We start from the raw sequence: 20,183 nt of genomic DNA on the forward strand, positions 1-20,183 counted from the left end.
GGGTCTTTGGGCTGCACTTCGTCTGGCCCCTCACCTAGGACCTGTCTGCCTTGGGTGACCCTACTAGGGGCATGAAGCCCCTGACAGCATAGCTCCTAGGATCATTGGGACACTCAAACCCCTCCACCACGATAAGGTGGCAGCCCAGGGAGAGTCACAGTCACATATTTAAGTGTATTTCATGTTTTTTCCCCCAAATAGTTTTTATGTTTTGTTCAACATTTGACCACAATTACCTGTACAGTTGAGGAGGATCTTGGTCTCAGTGTGGTTGTGGTGGACATTATTGTGGTTGTCTTGCTGAAAGTGGTGGACATCTCCGGGGACATGGCCGTGGTCCTGGCTGAACCAGGCACGCTCGGCACGTCGCCGACCAGCCTCACGCTGCCGTTAATCCTGATGTTCGGGCTTGCTTCGGCCGCCATTTTCAACACCTTTAGGCCGTTATAATAAAGGCCCGACAGCTGGCCCTGAAACGGTCGGCTTCGGTCGCTACCCCCAACTGTGATTGTAGCTTGAGTGTTGAAAATTGTTAGCTGCCGTCCTGAAAAAGACAACCACCGAGAGAAATGATCCCAGAAATAATGACTGTAGCTCAACACAGTATCACAACATAAAAACAAGTCTTTATAAATAAATAAGGAAGCAGTATGTGTAAATTATGCAAGAAAAAAAAAGGAATTCTTAATCTAAAAACTTCTTGTTCTAATTTTACAAAAGAAAGCATGTTTTAAATTTTAAATCTAATCAATTATAGCAAATGTTTAACATTCTGCACATTTTCTGGATATATGTAAAAAATTGTCAAACTTTAGATGAAATTATGGACAAATGAAATAAAATGTTTTAGGCTGCAATAATTGTGTTGTTTTTCAGCTGATTTAGTGTAGAATTAAAAAGAAGCAGTTTATAAATAGACTGTAAATCAGATTAAAGCTTTAAGATTTAATCTCAGTGCAACAAATGAAATCAGCTTTTAATCAATACGATACATTAATTGTATATTTAACATCTTTAACATGCACATTTAGTGCTTTAATAAGATTGAGTGAAGAGACGATTAAGTGAAAAATATCTGATAACGCTTTGTCGATGTGTTTGGGATTACTGATCATTGATCGGTTCTGCAGGGTTCTGTTTTTTCACGGCTCAGAACCAGATTCTATGAACTCCACCTCGTTCTGCATTCACTACGCTTCAGATTTAAACATCTTTTGTTATTGCTTTTCTGCTTTGGTTTCAAGAGAAAACTCAGAAACTCGTTTAATTTCAGAACAAAAAGCAGCAAATGTCCGTTTAGAATTTTATATCCCGAGTTAGAAATCCGACTTTTTGTTGACCTTTCCTTTTTCTTGTGTGCTAGTCTAAGCACCCAGGTCTGATCTCTCAGCCTGCTTCAATGTCAGCTCGAAGACGACGATGTCTGATGAAGAAAACCTCGAGGAGGAGGAGGAGCGTGAAGGGAAAAAACCCAACAGAGCTGATAGGCTGAATCTCAGCTGAGTTTTAGGGTTTTAAAACTGTTTAAGTAGTAATAATTTCAATTTCTTATCCTGTCAAATTGAGTTGGTAAACTGTTTTCAGGACAAATGTTGAACATTCAGAATTAGATCAAAAATCCACAAACTGGCTTTCTTTTTTGCAATTACCATCATAAGTCATTTTATACCACCTACATTAAGTTCTTTGATTCTTGATTTATTTCATTATTTATTGATTTATTTAATATACCTGCTTGGGTTATTAATAATGGTGCAGTTCCTGTCCTTAGCTTGCATGCAAAAAACATGCCTGTTTATGAACATTTGTGTATTTTACAAAAAAAAGGGGTGTTTTCAGTTTAAATAGAGAGCATTAGCCTGAAAACTTTAGAAGAAGTAATTTCAGCGTAGGAGTGGGAATCCCACTTCATAGCTTTTATATCTCAAACATGTCAGCAAATGCTAAAAAAAAAGAGATAATAGGCATGCTTTTATTTGTCTTATTTTAAGCAACAGAACATCAGGACAGTGAGCACACACAGAGAAAATCTTTGTTTCAAATTACCTTTGTCTTGTAGCCATTCTTCTACAGGTCTGACATATTTGAAAGGAATTTTCTTATTGGCCGTTTGATAGCGTTCAATGTCGCTGTTCCCTTTAAAGTTTAAAAAGACATTTATAAAGACATTTATTTAGCATCAGGATCATGTCAGCTCAAGAAAACATGACTTTTCCTTTAACATCTACAAAAGGTTAGAATCATTTTAGCTAAAAATTAGATTTTTAGTTCTTTTTTTTGTCAAATAAAAACCTTTCTCACATTTTTATGTTTTATTATCAGCATATTTCTTCCCTTTTTCTTCCTCACTTTGCATAGAGAGTATGCTCTGATGTCACAAGTTATGTAATTTGTTTATTTTTGTCCGTGTGTTTCGTTTTCTTTCAATAAAATTGGATTCAAATTTTAAAGTTCTTTCTATCATTTTGCAAAACTTGTTATCTCTTGTTGGGTTTACGTTTCAACCATTTTGGCACAAAACGGGATATAATTGTGCCGATTGGTGTTTAGGTTTACAAAGAGATTGTAAAAAAGGATTATTTATTCTAGTTCTGGATCTGTGTCATCATGTGCACACTCTCTGTGAGTGGAGGAACCTCTTACCAAAGCTTTTTATATTTCTTTAGGATCATATCTAAATAAATAAACAGAACTCGTTCTGAGTCAGAAGAAAAGCATCATATGTCTCAGAGACAAGGCTTATTGTAATTTAATACATACAACATCAAATGAAACTACACAACACTTATAAGTATACAGGATTTAATAACTATAATTACCAAATCACTGGACAGTATGTGCTTTTATGGACCTGACAGGGAACAGGTTACAAGATGTGAAGCCTTTTTTTAAGTCACAGTGGGAAAAAAGCTCTCACAGACCAACAAACAAACAAAAAACAGGTTTATAGGTTGGTTGAGTTGGAACCATCGCAGCTCACACATTCAGTTTGCTAATAAAGGAGCTTGTGTTGCAGTCAAGACAACCCAAACTGGGACCCAATCAGACCAAAACCTTCCATCAAGCTTTTAGGACTTAACAAAGCTTCAAATTAATCTAAAAAAAACCCCAGAGACGATTATGAACAGATTACAGTCAATTAAATAATTGGTTATATGTTCTCAGATTTCTCTTAGAACCTAGTTATACTTTATCTAAAAACAAAACAAAAACAAAAAACAAAGACATCTTCTGAAATCTAACATCTTACAGCTGATACCAGAGTCCACTCTGCCAGAGACTGAGATAAGGCCAAGTAGAAGTGAAACAAGACCAAGACTTTCCAAAAGCGTCTCAGTACCAAAACTGCTTTAATTCTCCAACAGTGGAAACAGCCAAATGGGGTGATGAAACCCCGAAACCTTTTCAGCCTGGTGGAAACAGTTTGAGAGGTTTGATTTGTCTTTTATATCCTCATCTAGGCCAATAACCTGAAAGTACTGCCAAACATTCAGGACCTGAAAGCCCCTAAAATGTGGAGGTCCATACAGATTTACATTACATCATCCAGAACAGTAGAACTAATTGTTTCTAATGCAGCATCACTAAGACTCCTGGTGTTGAACAGCAGTGATGAGACAGATGAGGCAGGCTGGTGGGAAAGGACATGAGTGGATTTCAGGCAACTCAGAGGAGGAATGAGGATTTCATCTCCTGTTTATAACGGACCAGTTTGGAAAAAAGCTGCCAGAGTGGACTGTAGAAAACAGTACTGATGATTGCAAACCTACTGTTCATTGATATCAAGACTTCAAAATTATGTTTGATATTAAATTTCTGCTAAATATACAGTTTATTGTCATCATTTACATTTTTAGTTTTGGGTTCTGCATTTATCCTTATTAACTTATTCAATATTTTCTCCTCACTTAACATCAAACCATTGTTCATTGTTACACTCCATCAACACTTCATCACAGAAACATGATCCAACTATTCTGATTGATCCATTTCAATCCAACAATGAGAGTTAGGTACTTTAGAAGATTTATTTTTTAACTCCAAGTCTTGTCCTGTTATGTCCTTGCAGGCTAAAGTAGAACAATAAAGAATGTATCTGAATGCTTCAGAGAAGCAAAAGGATCCTGGAGAAAACTTTACAAATGAATCAAAAGCTACAAGTGCTAAAAGCAGAAAGATCAGACCAGATGATCTGCTAATCTGGACAATAAATTTGACTGCATCCAAGTTTTAAGAAATGCAGTATTGTTACACTTGCCAAAAAAGGCAGATGCAAAATATTTCAAATTTATAATCCTAGTTGGTTGAGATCACATAAAATCAATTGCATGGTTAAGATTTTTATTTACTTTATGACTCAAACAAGAATACATCAGGTAAAAATAGATTTTATGTCATGCCTAAAAAAAGGGTTTTTGTTTGTTTGTTTAAAAGTTACTCGTAAGAAAAGCAACCATCAAACAGAGATTTAAATAAAGCACATGCTGTCCAGTGAATTTCTCAGCTGCGTCACAGTGACATCACTGTCTCACCTTATTACAAACTGCTAAACATCCAAAAACCATCTGTTGTTGTTGTACCTGTTGGGAAGTGTTCATTGATTGACCAGTTATCCACCTGCAGCGTTGCATTGCCACCGTTCCTGGTGAACCGGACAACATGATATTTCCCATCATTCACTGGGGTGCTGCCTTCCTGCACGGTGATGTCCTCAGTGCCGATGTTGAAGGTCACGCCAATCTTCCCTTGTTGCTGAAAGGACAAAACATCATTGTTGCGGTACGGGGACACTTGGACGCTTCAGTTCTGCTGAACTGAGTCACTGTTTTGGAGTCTTTTTGAATATTCAGTCTGGAGAACCTCAGAGCGGAAGAGGATGAGGTTCTCCTTGGGAGGGACGAGGATGGACAGGATGAGGAATGAGGTCCTCAGAGGTCCAGTTCAGGTTGAAGAACTGGGAGATAAAGTCAGAGATGGTTTGGACATGTGCAGATGGGGGACAGAAGAGGACAGATATGGATGCTGTTAGAGAGGATATGGAGGATAGAGGACACAGAGGACAGGGTTAGATGGAGGAAGAGGACTCGTTGTGGCGACCCCTGAAAAGGGAACAGCCGAAAGAAAAAGAAGAAGGCACAAGGGTGGAGGAATCAGGATTTGAGTTTGTGGTGCTGAAGGATTATTTCACTGGGAGGAATCAAAGCCTCTCTGGTTCAGAATTAAAAACAAATATTTTTAAAGATTTCAAAGAAGCAGTATGATGCAAAAAGACCCAAAAATCTCACAGAACTAAAATATTTTTGGAAAGAAGCGTGAGAAAGCTATTCACTGGTACGAAAGGTGTTTTTTTTCAGCTGGGACCCATGAACACCCATCCACACACATAAAAGTGTAAACCATTAATTTGTCCTTGCAAAGTCCTGTCTGTGACGAGTTCAGACAAAGAAATAAAACAGAAAGCTGAACTGAGCCCAGCAGTGTTAGTACTCACTATGTGCAGCATCATGTAGTCCCCCAGACCGGTTGCGCTGTCAATCCTGACCAGGATGCCGTCTTTCAGGGAGGTGCTGAAACCAACGGTCAGTCTGTCCGTCCTGGTGCTCGGTCTCTCATTGGCTGGCCAGTTGAACATGATGAGGCCTCCTCCTTTGCCGAAGATGTACGTGGTCCCAGCTGAGTGGGGTAGAAAAGAGAAGAAGAAATTATAAAATCAACAGCAACAAGAATCGCCGCTACTTTTACGTCTGTCATGCAGGTGTGCACTGGCAGGCTGCTGCCACTTGGGGGCAGGTTCACAAATACAATACAGTGTGAAGGACTCTGGGTTGTGTTGGTGCAGTTCTTGGATGTGCAGCTTCGCTCCTTTGTAGAAAAAACAGAAGTCACAAGTATTTTGTTTGGAGTCTTTAAGGAGCTGGATATCCAGGAAAAGAAAGTAAATCTTTTCTTGACTGGAAAGGTAATCCTGAACAGGTTTAATTAAAGTTCTGTCAGCTCTGTGACCTCACTGCAGCTCTCCATCAATCAGACCTTTGTGAATAAGAATACCATCCAAGCCACAGAAACCATAAGTTGCAACAATGAGTTTAAAGATTGAAGGACTCTCTGATTTGATCAGACTGATGACAGACTGTAGACCGATCTGCAGCTGCTGTCTTAAACCACAGTGGTGGGAGAATTGATGTTCAAGCAGCAGAAACTACAAATGACCAAATAAAAAGAAGACAAACTCAGAGAGGAAACATGTTCCTGAATACAGAAAGCTGAGGCTTAAATGTAAATCCATCTTTCTGGCCTAAAAACACCACTCACCATGACCAGCCTTCAGCGTAGCTGGAGACCTGTAAATGGAGATGGACGGAGAGGAGCGGCGCCTCGCCACAAGCAGGTGTCGCTCATCGGAGAGTCTGTACGAGTCTGTCGCCACCTGAAGTCTGGTGGCGCTCACAGAGTTTACCAACTGCCCTGACGAGGACGCAGCAACACATCCCATAATCAGCCAGCCTATCCAGGCACTGCGGTAAAGGACAATCAGTCCCCTTTTCACAGGACCCCGTGAAGGTAAAGCACCAAAGGGACACATGATGGCGAGGATTCAAAATTTGCACAGCAGAATACTGCAGAGAACGCCGCTCATCCTGGAGAAAACGAACAATCTGTAGGTTCCAGATGTTTCCAAACACTTCACACACATTACGCTCAGAGGCGGTTGAACTTAATCAACTCGAGGAAAAGAAAAATCCAGCAGAGAAACTGTCCATCTTGCTTTCAAACATTCACACTGGTTGGCCCCTGATAAATCAGGAGGGATTAACACCTCCTGCATCCTTTAACCTGCTGCAGTTACGGTTCTCTCTTCTCACTCCCCCATTTCTCTGGTCACTTTCAGAACATCTTTAAAGAACATTCAGCAAAAATAAATCACAAAGAACAACTGTTTGATCCACTGCAACTTGGTCACAACACAGAAAACTATAAATCCACTTCTGCATGTTCTCCTTGGTTTTCATTGTGTTCAATTTCCAGAGGATTAAAATATCCACAAATTCCCCTCTTTCTCCATGACAAGAAAATTCCCTTTTTGTTTGCAGCTGTCGCTCTCGCCCTTTTCATGGAGCGAGCAGCAGTGATCTGGATCCCGGCACGGCCACAGCGTGAAAGAGAGGGAGCGTGGCGAGGAGTGGAGGAGGGGGTCCAACCGGAGCTTAGGAGGCGCCAAGAGAAAGAGCTGAGGTAAAAGAAAGGTGAAAGAGGGAACGTAGAGCCAAGCAAAAGCCAAGCAAAAGCCTAGTTACAGCCAAGTTTAGGTAATTTGCTTTATTTTATTAGATCGGGTAAATATTTTTAACTTAACCAAACATTTTATATTAAAAAAGGAAGTTTTGCATTAAATCAATTCTCTAAAATCTTCGAAAACTGATTTGGTTTCACTGGAGTTTAGCTCCAATTGAGAAGAAAATCTTGCCTTTTATTGTACAAGCCTAACTTTGTTTTTCTATTTTTGCTTTGATAATATTGTTTTATTGAAGTCTTTTATTGCTTACTTATTGGTTGTGAAATGTGCTGTAGAAATAAACTCTGACTTGACTATAAATTTAGTGAAGTAAGATCATTTTAAGGCTTTCTTCTACAATATACAGCTTAGACGCTTAATATAAACTGACAGGCAATTTAATGAATAAGATTTATTAGATAATAATTTATTTATTGAAAAAGAAAAGTATCAAACTGTTTCATGCCTCACAGAAAGCATCTAACAAAATTGATTATAAATAATTATTTATACTATTTTATTTGCTTAAACCAAGTTGGTTTCATGTTTTATAACAGCTGGTTCTAAAATTAAAGCATCATTTTTATTATTTAATTTATTTCTAATTTAAATATTCATTGTCTTCAAATAAAATCTGAGACATTTACTGTAATATAAATTTATGACCACTGTCCCTGTCAATTAGTCTAATACCATTAAGTAACAAATGTAAGAATAAGTATATAATTTAAAAAAATGTTTGTGTCCTTTTCAAATAGATAAAACATAAAAAATAAAATAGCATAAAAAGTTTAAATTAAAGAACTTCTATTTTTAGCAAAAATGTAGTGTGAATGCTGAATGAGCTGAAATTTGAAACTAAAAGGGTAGCTAAAAGCTAAAAGAATCTAAATGTTAGCTAAAAATGAAAACTAGCTTAAAGCTAAATCAAAACAGAAGCAAACAGTTGCAAAAAATAGCAAAATTAGAGCATGTTTGCTGAATCAGATTTTAAAAAGAACATTTTTTTTTAAGGAAATGAAGAAATCTCAGGGTGCTTCTGTGCAGAAAATATTTACTAGTGAAGTTAAATATTTTTAGAAAGCATAAAAGTTAAAAAAAATACTAAAAAGTTGTAAATTCCACCGTCTAACTGAGCTGAACATTTTATAGATGATTGGCTAAAATATCAAACTGCAGTAGTTAGAGTCCAAATAAATAAATCAAATTAAAAGAGAACAGCAGGAAAACAGTTTGAAAGCTGAATTAGCATCAAGATAATAAAACAAAAGAAGCTTTTTGCTGCTGTTTGCTGTTAATGTGAAGATGTGTTCAGCATCAGGTTGCTCCTTTCAGCTGTTTTAACTTGACATCATGAATTATTGAATTTGTAAAAACTGACTTCTGAAACCACCTTGGTGTGGAGGTTTTGGGATGTATGATGTCTTCATCCGTGTGACACAAGCCAAACATAAATCCATTTTGATTGCGGGGCTGATGGGAACTTTGAAAGTGAACTTTGATGGCTGCAGCCAGGAAGGCCTTTGACTGGTTTTCTGCCCGAGGGGGGATGAAGCCAAGAAGCTGAATATCATTTTGGTGACATGAAAGGAGCTCCACGCTCTGCAAGGCACCGCACACCTGCATGTGGATCCGACCTGAGTCAGAAAAGGAAATCCTTCTTTGTTTTTCAGCATCTCTTCCGCCGTAATAAACTGTTTATTATAAACAGGAAAACGGAAATATGATAATCCTTAGTAATTACAACAGAAATAACCGGATCGAGGTTGTTGCAGGATGTTGCATCACTTCATTTTGCTGTTTGAATTTGCATTTTGCCACATTGCTGTGCATTTGAGCGTGTTTTACCTGCTTTTTTTCTGTTTTTATAACATCTATAGAACCTGAGATTTGTGATCCACGTCGAGTTAAACACTTACGCGTTTGTTTTGCTTATTCTTTCCTTTCAAAAACCTTCACAGAGTGTCTGAGAGCACACATCATAAAGAAACGTGACTTTGACCTTTTGAAAGTTGGAGACATTAACCATTATCTCAGAAATTTTATTACCAGCTGCGACAGATAGGCTGCTATTGTTTTCACCTTGTGAGTCTGTGTGTGTGTCATTGTCATAAAATGGAATAAGAGCTGAAGAGTATCTGTGGATCAATGTTTTTATGTGATTTTCTGGATAAATTATCTTTTGCGTGGGATGGTTTTACACCCTGACAGACACAGTTTTTTGGATTTACACGTGAGTGCTGAGGTCAAAACTGAGCTCAAGTAAATTTGAAATTTTAAGGAAGATGATCCGGAAACAGATGGACCAGTGGGACTCCAAAATAATATATTTACATCATTATATTTGCAGAACTTACTTCAGAAATTAAACACCAAATTTGACAAACTGTTTGTGTTTGTTTCGTCCCAGAACGCACTGTGGGCTTCTTTATTAAAATGTCTTTATATTTAATTATAAATAGGATGAATTCAGCATTTACTTCAGAATATTTCTGACACCGAATCAAACTTTTACAGACTTTAATAGCGTAAATTCGTCTTTTTTCTAATCATCAAAACTCATTTTTTGTTTGTTTTTTTGAGTCAGCAAACAGAAGATGTGTTTTTTTGTAACTTGTTTTTGAGGAAGACCGGTAAATCTGACTGTATAAAAAGGTTTTACTCATATTTAGCTTTTAAATGTACAGTAAAGATCTTTTTTTTCTGAGATTAAACCATTTTTTAAGTCTTCGCTTTGTTAATTTATTTATTAGGTTTTCATTTTCTTATACTCCCTTCAAAACATAAGTGCTTCAAATAACCATTTTACTATTAGAATTATGTTATTTACTTTGGGAAGTTGTTTTTGTGTCATCTTGTCAGTCAGTGTTTAAATAAATAAACTGAGCTGAACTTGTTGTGTTAAAGTACATTTTCTCTTTTCCACTGAACATTTGCCAGAACAACTGGCTTATCTATGAATGTTTTGGTAAACATTGGTCCTAAACTTTTATTTTTTTAATGAAAAAGAAAAAAAAGGTCAAATATATTTATTAAACTGCCATAAAACGGTTACCGTGTGCCCTTCCTATTAGAGCTCTTCCACATCGGTTGTTTGTTTCTGGTGAAGTCTGCGTGTCGGTGATGTCCTTGCTTTTATCTGTGGTTAGAGGATGACCTCTGCTTAAAAATAAATTAAAAAAAAGTTAATTTGAGGTTGCTAAATTCTGTGAGCCGGCTGTTGAAACAAACACAAAAGTTCCATTAAAGAAAAATTAAGAGCAACAAAGCCGGTGCCTCAGCAGAAATATACAGCGAGGCCTGTCACATTAACATAAAGCATGGCTCTCAGAAATTATTAGCCTCTCTAATCTCCTGAACACTCAGACGCAGCATTGCACTGTTCAAATGACCTGTCCGGTGTGATGCATGGCTGTTTTTCCCCCCGACCCGATGAAGAACGCCAGCTTCACCCCCCTCCCGCAACCGCACATTCTCCATTTCCTGCTCTCCTGCTTTTTATTTCACCTCCCTCTCCAGATTTATGCTGGCTGGAACGGCGAAAGGGCAAAGATTACACAAACAACAGCCGAGAGAGACCAACAAGGTGAAGGACAACAAACACATTATCCTCCACTTATCAGCAGTGCATTAACACAGCTCATTCAAGTCCTGCTTTACGCAGAGATAAACCCGGTCGCGTCCGCTTCTCCTTCATCAGCCTCACATATCTGTGAGAACAAGTTAATGACATTAAGCTTTATCTAACCGGACTGCCATCGTGTTGAAAGAAGCTTGTTCAGAGAGACGGTGGAGCCACTCTGCAGCTTCATGGATGCACTTGGTGCGGATGGTTGGAGTCTTGAGGTTTGGAGATCAATGAAGGCTCCAGCTCACAGCAGGGTAGAAATAAAGGTCAGTGAAGAGGAAAATAGCCTTTCTGTCACCCTGCCGATCGCTCTGATTACCTGCCAGTCCGCCCCACCCCATCCCTGTCCAATAAGACCCCTCTAAACTCCCCCCTGCCAATTTCTGTATCAATATGCAGCTTGACTCTAAAACACACTAACCAAACATTTACTCTCAGACTGTAATATATTTTATTTATCACCATTACAATGGTTCTTCACTCAGCTGTGTTTTTATCACCTCCGTAACAAACCTGCCCAGCAGCCGTTTTACTGGACACACTCATGTGAGGAAGAAAACAGAAGCAAAACTTGTAAGCACATAATTAAAAAAAAATAACATTATAATTTCCCTTTTTGGGTCTTAAAACTAACCAATTCTGACCTCAATAGCACAGGACATGACACCTGTGTTAATTTTTATTTACTAGAAACTAAATCAAAATGGAGGAAGAGTAAAAATCTGTAAAACCTGTAAAAGTCTGATGATCCAACAGCCGCTACATCCTCATTTTGTAGCAATAACTCAATAATTGTGCTGCTACATGACTTCATCAGTCTCTCACATGGTTGTGGAGGAATTTTGGTCCACGCTTGTTTTGATTCTTCAGTTAATTGAGGTTTGCAGACATTTGCTCTCCTGAGGTTCCACCACAGCATTACAATCAGGTTAACGTCTGGTCTTTTCTCGATTCTTTTCTTTTTCAGCCGTTCTGTTGTAGATTCAATGCTATGTTTGTTGCGTCATCACCAAATCTGGTCCTTTTCTGGCTCTAGAATCTTTTGGTCCAAAGAGGAGTTCATGGTCAATGACTCAATGACTGCAAGGAGCCCAAACCATCAGCCCTCCACCACTGTACTTCACAGTTGCTATGAGATGTTTGTGCTTGTATGCTATGTTTGGTTTGCTTTGCAAATGGGTTAATTTCTCCACCAAAGGACATCTATACATCCATCAATATTCTTTCAATGCTTTTTCCTTGAATCACGGGCAGCTCGAGCCTGTCTCCAGCAGTCATTGTACGAGAGGCGGGGGACACCCTGGACAGGTCACCAGTCCATCACAGGGACACAGAGAGACAAACAACCATTCACACTTTCATTCACACCTCGGGACAATTTAGAGTTACCAACCTGCATGTTTTTGTTCTGTGGCAGGAAACCAGAGTACCTGGAGAAACCCTTAACAGGCACAAGGAGAACCTGTGACCTTGTTGCCGTGAGGTAACAGCGCTAACCACTATCCCACCATGTGACCTAGAAACCTTGTAGTTTGTTCAGATGAAATTTTACAAACCTAAGCCTTGGTGCCATGTTTGATTCAGCAATCCTTCCAATCAAGCCATATTTGTCCTGTCATGAATTTTAATCTTCTAGACCCATAGAGTCTAAGATAAAGCTCTTGAGTTTTTATATTTTTATTTTTTTTAGCGTTGCATGGTCTGACCTTGGGGCGAATTTGCAGAGACTGGAAAGTTTGGCAATGGTTTGGAAATGACCTTTAACCCTTTCCAGATTGATGATCAGTAACAGTTGCTAATGACTTTCCACCTTGGCATTGTGTTAGCACAAATACCTTTTTGTCTGTCTGTCTGTCTTTCTTTCACACAAGTAGAAACTTCAGTAGTTTTTCTCTGCAATATGTTTGAGTTAGCCAACAGACTACTTGATTACTCCATAAACATAAACCTTCATTCATCTTTTTTATGTGGTGTCAGTGGCATTGTGGCATGGAAGACAGATTTAATGCACAGATAGGATACATGTGGACAGTAATTGGGTAAGGGTTTGTTTACAAAGACAGGAGTTGTGTAATAAAGCTCAGAAAGCCATGTTTGTGAGAGCAGATTTGATTTTCAGTTGACTGAGTCACATAACTTCCCCGGGCAGCTCTTCCACTCTGCTAATGTACGATGGCTCCTTTACCTCGTTTTCTATTCCAAAAGCCCAACACAAAGCCATAAATTATTTCAGTCTAACTCCACAATCCGTTTATATTTCCTGTGTTCTATTCATGCCCATTTTTCAGCCACTCCTCTGTCATGAAATGCAGTTTATTGCTTTACTTCACCACTTCATTTTCTATTGGTCTCCTCACTGTAAAGCATGTGACAGACTTGTGATGGATTTGAACTCGAGCTCCAAGACCTCATCTTTCGATATTCCCCATCCTCCAGGATTTCTGCTTTCGGTGTTCAGTGTTCCTGCGGCTACCAAGGCTTCATGATGGTTAATATTAAACACTCTTCTTTGGCAACATGTGATATAATCAGACCAGAAATTAGCATTTACAGCAAATTTACTATTTATCATGATCACATTCTTCCCCTAAACAAGTAGATTTGATCAATTTAAAGTCAAAGCAACTTGTTTTGTGCTTTTTTACATGTATATACCATTTAATCAACTTACTGTAGTACAAATTGTTCTTTTCTTCACCTGTATCATTGATCATTGGCTAGGTGTTAATCTCCATCCATCCATTCATCCATTCATCCATCCAGTCTTCTGCCACTCATGCAAGGTTGGGTTGTGGAGGTAGCAGGTCCAAAAGGGGGAACTTTCCAGCTTCACCTGGGATCCTGAGGGGTTCCCAGCCCAGAACGGATATATAACCCTTCCAGGATCCAACAGGTTCTGGGTCTTCTCTGGGGTCTTTTTGCAGAAGGGTGTGCCCATTACACCTTCACAGGGAGGGAACAAACCTCTCATTTTGATCCCAGCTCCTCATCCTGTCTAAGGCTGAGCCTGAAACTCATTTCAGCTGCTTGTATCCAGGATTTTGTTCATAATTCATATTGTAAGACCACGGGTCAGGGTTGGAATATAAATGGACCAGTAAACTGAGAACTTTGGCTCAGCTTTTTCCAGAGCAGCACCGTCTTTGCTGCAGACGAGGATCTGATCCATCGGTCTAGCTCCCCCTCCATCCTCTGATAACGCATTAACACGACTCCAAGATAATTAAACTCATCTGCTTGAGACAAAGCCTCACTCCAAATCTCTATGAACCTGCCAATTAGATATTTAAATTAGATTTTTTTTTAAATCCAGGGACAATATAAATATATATTTCAGGTTTCAGTTTGGGAAGACTCTGACTGTGATATTTCCAAGGTTCAGATCTTATATTTTAAACACTTTCACCGCTCACTGAAATGAAAACGAAGCAAGCATGCACATTCAGTGGAGTCAATTTTCAACGTGCCGTCTCAGACGTTGGTCAGCAGTGATGCAGCATCATCCCAGAGACACAGCTGCCTGTTTCAGGGGAAGATCTTGGTGAACCTGACTGTATTTGTTTTTAAAAAGCCCAGACACGGTGACCTCACTTATAGACACTTTGAACAAAAGAACTTTGTATAAAAATGTCATTTTTTTGATTGCATTTTGGCTACAACTGCAACCTAACTCCTGGGAACTATCACCAAATACCAAAGCTGTCAGGTTATAGTCAAAATAAGATGCATTCAGATGCTTTACAAAGGATCAAACCTTTATCACTCAGCAGAAAGACAACCTTAAACATGCTGCCAAAAGAACCAGGAAGCTCATCAGAGCAAAGGAGACAAACAAAACTTGTTGTGTTTAAGAACTAAAGTCTAGAGCAATACAAATGTGATTGAATTAAATATATTGTTGCAGTTTTTCTTCATCCTCTGATCTGTTTCTGAGTGAGCTGTAAAGTGGTGTTGATGACCTCTGGTGGCAACATCATCATCATCATCTTGGTCAGTTGTCTGCAAATTTGTATGAATGAGCGCTACATGTCCTTTAGGCTCCACAAACGGCCCTCCATGAGATGCTGAAGGTGATTTTTAAACACTGTGGAGGACCGGTCTTTGCCTAAATGCAGGACCGCTTCATGAATTCATGCATGGTGCATCTTTCAGCCTCGCATGTGAAGAAACGTGTTTGAGAGCGGCTGACTCAGTTCATGGCTCCTCCGACAGGACGATGACGCAAAGCACATCAAAAAGCGCCAGAGAATGGACAAAAAGAGAACTGACGCTGAATCTAAATAACCTGAACTGTGTGAACATCTAAGAACTGAAAAATCCCGTTGGAGGAGAAATTCATCAAACCTGAAGAAAAGGAGCAGCTTGCTCAAGAGAAGCTTTAAAAAGTGCTTCATTTCTGTGATTAGATGAGTTAAAGGTGCTGTTTTTATATGTCAACGACACATTTCTTCAGAACAAACACACACTGCTGTTGTAAATGTTTGAACAAAAGTAGATTTGAATTTTCAAATAGAAAATGCGATAAACCAAAGTAAAACATTCGAACCAACAAGATAACAATCAAAATGTCATTTTTAGACGAAAAAAAAACCCCTTTAATTTGGAGAAGAAGAGTGGAATTCTACTAAATACTGTCTAACACCAGTCAAAGGAGAGCAGGAGAGTCTAATCTATGATTTATAGAGAAACAAAGAATTACGACCACAGAACCTTTGATTATTAACAGCCAGCAGAGACTTTATGTTGAAGGCCTAACTGAAGCTTGGACATCAAGTTAATTGTCTAAAACCAGATTGTGATAAACCCGAATGATTCAAAGAAAACTAAAGCTACTGCCAATATCTCTTCTAAGATGCAAATCACAGATAAACAACGACAAAAATTGAAGCTAAAAAGGAAGAAAATAAACGGTTAAAGACCAGCTAAATAGCAGAAATGATTCCAGATGAGCTTTCACACAGAAGCTGTGGATTTAATCAGAGCAGAGCAACACCTCCTTCATTATTCCAAACATTAAACTGTTTTGAATCAGAGAAAAGGACTTTAATAGTTAAAGCTTAGAATAAAGTCTAGTTTAAGGACCCTAAAGCTTCATGGCTCTGTTTGTTGAAAGGATTTGTCCTGATCATTTCCAAAACGCTCCTGAATGCAACATTCAGTCGGGCTGTGGTTTCTAAAAGCAGCTTCATGTTTGAACAGATGTTTGGTTGGATCATGGTCTCTTTGCTGTGGTATGATGAAGACTGAGTGTGAAGGTAACTTTGCTTTAAAGCAGCAGAAACTGATGAAACTCTTATTCAGGTCTGTGCAACAGCCAGCAGCTTTGATGGTCCATATAAGAAAGTGAAACCATGTTTCGTCACCGGAGAAAGGTGTGGATTATACAGATGAGCACATGCTGTATAAGTGATGTGAGAAAGTGTTAACTAGAAAAGCACAAAAAACAAACAAAAAATATAAAACAAAAAGCATTTTCTGCAAAGATGCAGTGCAACTGCTGAGTGCTGAACTAAAACAAGCAGAGCAGAAGCTAAAACTAGCAAAAGAGCAGCTAAAAGCTTAAATAAAAATGTAGATAAAACCTACAATGTGCAAAAACAGCAGCTTAAATAAACAAAACCATGCATAAATGCTTAATGTAGAGAAAACAAAGCTAAAATAAAGCAAGTATGTTGAAGTAGATTTCTGAAAACAATGTTTTTTAAAGGATCTATTTTTTTTTTTTTTTTTTTAGGGTGAAACAATGTTGACTAATTCAAAAAGAAATGCTAAAAGTCATGTCACAGTAGAGCCAACATGTGAAAGCAGCATTTTGACTCACGGTCGTTGCACTGCGTCCCCGTGTAGGAGGTCATGGAGCAGTCGCAGGTGTAGTTCTCCCACTGCTGGATGCAGATCCCCATGTTGGCACAGGAGTCCTCCTGACAGGTGGTGCTGGGACCTGGAGTCCAAAGATCCCCCCCACCCCACCACCCAACCACAACAAACCACAGCAAACACACACAAACACACAGAGACAAATGTAACACCGGGTTTAAGCAGAACTAATAAACAAGAGTCAGTTCTCCTCCTCTTTGCTCCTGGTTTAAAAGTGAGATGGAGTTCTTGTTGTTAGGAAAGACTGATGGAGCTGCAGCTTACTGGTTCATTTCCCTCCTAAAAATGGTGTCAAAATGCCAAATAAAAAGCTGCTGTTTTAGCTCTGAAGATGTCAGCTTGTTCAGACCTGTATATGACAGCAGAACACGACAAATCAAATTATTATTATTTGCTGCTGCAGTTTGAATCCTGTTTGTTTTGACTTTTACACAGATTTAAAGATTTGGACACCAACCGTGTTGAGTTTTAAGACTCCGATAAAGACTGAAACTTGTTGGTTTTTAAAATGTCTCAAAGGAAATTTATGAATTCATGATGAGAAAACTGCATTCAGGCTCTATTTCAGTAAAATTAATGTGTTCTTTAACTGCTGAAAGGAGGATGTGATGTTCTAAAAGTAAGAAAAAGAAACTTTATTGGCTGTAAATTCTTTTAATTTCAGTTTATGACACCCAAATTAAAGGTTAAGTTTCTCAAAGTGATTGTGTACCATTTCTTTACTAAAATAAAACTAGCTTTGGTTTTCTGTGCTGTTTAAATAATTTTTTAAAGGTGCATCAAAAAATGCAAAATCTATTCTTTTATTTGCTCGAAGCAAATTATTTTTAGTCTCTTTCTTGACCAATTTCTTTCTAATTTTTTGCTTTTTGAGTCCAGCATTAAACCGGAAAATGGAGAAATGTACTGAAAGACAGCAGTTTCTAAGTGGTACCAGAGACTTCTATTAGTAGATTATTCAATCAGCAGATTAACTGGTGACAGGATAAATTAGAGACACAACAACTTTCAAGCTGCAGATTTTGAAGACTTGCAGTACACATTAAACTGGTTTTAGCAAATTTTTGTATGACGAATAAAAAACTGGAGATTACACAATTAACAACAGTGCCTGATGATGGATCACAGATGACAGGGATTGTTAAACTGAACACAACAAACTCTCGAGAGGGCGACGATTCAAAGGGTAAACAAACATGGACGACAATCGGCCCGATGCTGCCGCAGTCTGTGGATCTACCAGCTCTTCTGTTATTACTTCCTGTGTCCCACCCTCAGTTTTCACTGGCTGTTGGCAACACATCTTGCTATTTGGGTCAATAATGAGTCAAAGTATGTTGGACTGACTGCAACTGAGGTGGGGTCGGGTCTGTTCTGTGCCGAATGTCCCGAACCAATCCAGACTGGTGCCGATTTTGCCCAACTGGGACCTGAAGGCAAAATCTTACACAGAATCGTGAAGGGACGAGTTGTACCTCAATAAATTAAAATAACGTTTCAATACTGAATCACAAAATAACTTGTGTTCAGCATTAGCAGCACATAGCCACTGTTGGATGACCTTTGACTCTTCAGGAAGCCAATGTGATCAGTCTCCACATGGACTCAGAAAGACTTTAAAATACCATCATAACCAATACAAAAATCTAAAAAAAAAATCTAAAAAAAAAATCTAAAAAAAATCTAAAAAAATCTAAAAATCTAAAAATCTAATCTAAAAACTGTTTTACTCAAAGAGATACTCTGTGAGATGGACAGGAAGACGGTGGACAGATGAGTCTACATTTGTTATTTCTGCAGGACAATATTAGAATAGACTAAACTAGAGCTGGGCTAAACTAAAATAAAGAAGGAATCAGATGACGACAAAAACTGAGATGAGTTTCTGACACACCGACAATCATTTCCTTTGGACTTTAGTGGTTAAATCAAGTCTTTTAAGCCATCAGTGGAAGAACATTAAATGTTGCAGCAGCAGGAAACCAATTTAACAAATCAAAAAATAAGTTAAGTTAATTAAAACTAACTTTGAAGAATATACAAAAGCATCCTTTAAAAATGAATTAGTAATTTGTATAGAAAGAAATAGATTCAAATAAGAAAACACAAAAAAAGACTTAAAGAAAAGGAGCAGAATAAATGACAAAAATAACACTTAGTACACTAAATATAAAGTTTTTACGCAGTCTGGAGTAAATACACACTGATCTGGAGTCACTACAAAAACAAAAAGACTGCATAATGTAAAGAAAATTGAATTTTTTGTGTGTTTATCTTTTTTTGTTTAACTTATGTATTATTTGTAATTTTAGAAAGATTCTAGAAAACTTGAAAAATCCAGAAAAGCAGCCGTCAGCCCTTATCGATAACCTAAATCCTGTAAATGTGCAGACTTACCTGATATCTTCATGTGTGTCAGAGACTGTTTGAGGCCAAAGAAATGAGTTACAGGACAGAAGGAAGCTGAAAAATGAAGAACTCTGAGGTTTGTTGGTATCTGACCCACTGATCTGGTTCTGAATTTGATGCAAGATGTTTAGTATTTAACAGCAGTGCTGTAGCGCCATCTAGTGGTGATAAAAAGTAATAAAGGTTTGACTTTGAGATGTCCTAACTGGCCAAAACAAAACATTCAGCTTCATGTGATGAAGGCTTGAAATGCAAATTTAGTTGAAACAGTTTGAATGCAGAGCACGATGCGCTGTCAAAAACAAACAAAAAAAGCTTAAAAATGATAAAAGCACACATATAAAATGAGCCATTTAAATGCAATGGACAACCAGCAGTGATTGATGAGATTTTATTTGGAAAAATAAACCGATCAACCATCACTTTCTCACAGTGAATACAGTACAACGAATCACATCATTACTGAGCCCACTGAGATTGTCACACAAAACAGTTCACATTGTTAATATCTGCTTTGATTCGAATTAACCAAACACATTCATCGGTCTAACGTGGGGCTCTGAATTAATATAAACAAAAACAACATACAGTATCCTCAACTGATGGCAGGCGTAAGAATAAAGTGGTTTCCATGCAAACAAGGAAGAGGCTGTGGAAAATGGCCCAGGAGATGACAAAAAAAAACAACCAAAAAAAGCACAAAAAGATGTTTTTTTTGTGTGTGTTTTTGCAGTGACATTTTTTTTGCTCCTGCAAAATGTTTCACCAGCTCGTTTTGATGCAGCAACATTACATCAAGGACATGAACAATCAGAAAGTAAGACAAGACGTATTAAAACCTTTGGCAAGTTTCGGTAGTCCGGGTCCTGCCTGATGCAGACGTCATGGCCAAAGATAAAACTGCACAACTTATATAATGTCTCCCTTTTTTATTCTGCAGCTGACCTTTTACTAATCCCCCTAACAGCGCCTGTCAAACTGCAAGAAATACTGGGG

At 38.2% G+C, this 20,183-nt stretch overlaps 1 protein-coding gene across 4 annotated transcripts in view; it reads right to left on the reverse strand.

Moving 5' to 3' along the window:
• Positions 1-20,183, reverse strand: part of nrxn3a (neurexin 3a) — a 140,292-nt gene that overhangs the window by 16,005 nt on the left and 104,104 nt on the right. For 2 of the 4 annotated variants that reach the window (XM_037977845.1, XM_037977846.1), the window contains 5 exons: positions 16,723-16,842; positions 5,492-5,673; positions 4,581-4,752; positions 2,047-2,136; positions 237-544 (listed from right to left, as the gene is read on the reverse strand). In XM_037977845.1, coding sequence (XP_037833773.1) covers positions 237-544; positions 2,047-2,136; positions 4,581-4,752; positions 5,492-5,673; positions 16,723-16,842 — 872 coding nt within the window. Of the gene's footprint in view, positions 1-236; positions 545-2,046; positions 2,137-4,580; positions 4,753-5,491; positions 5,674-6,312; positions 7,136-16,722; positions 16,843-20,183 lie in introns of those variants that run through there. The other 2 variants (XM_037977848.1, XM_037977847.1) reach the window with 1 other exon arrangement.

This window comes from Kryptolebias marmoratus, linkage group LG10, assembly GCF_001649575.2.
Source record: "Kryptolebias marmoratus isolate JLee-2015 linkage group LG10, ASM164957v2, whole genome shotgun sequence".
Classification (NCBI taxonomy): domain Eukaryota; kingdom Metazoa; phylum Chordata; class Actinopteri; order Cyprinodontiformes; family Rivulidae; genus Kryptolebias; species Kryptolebias marmoratus.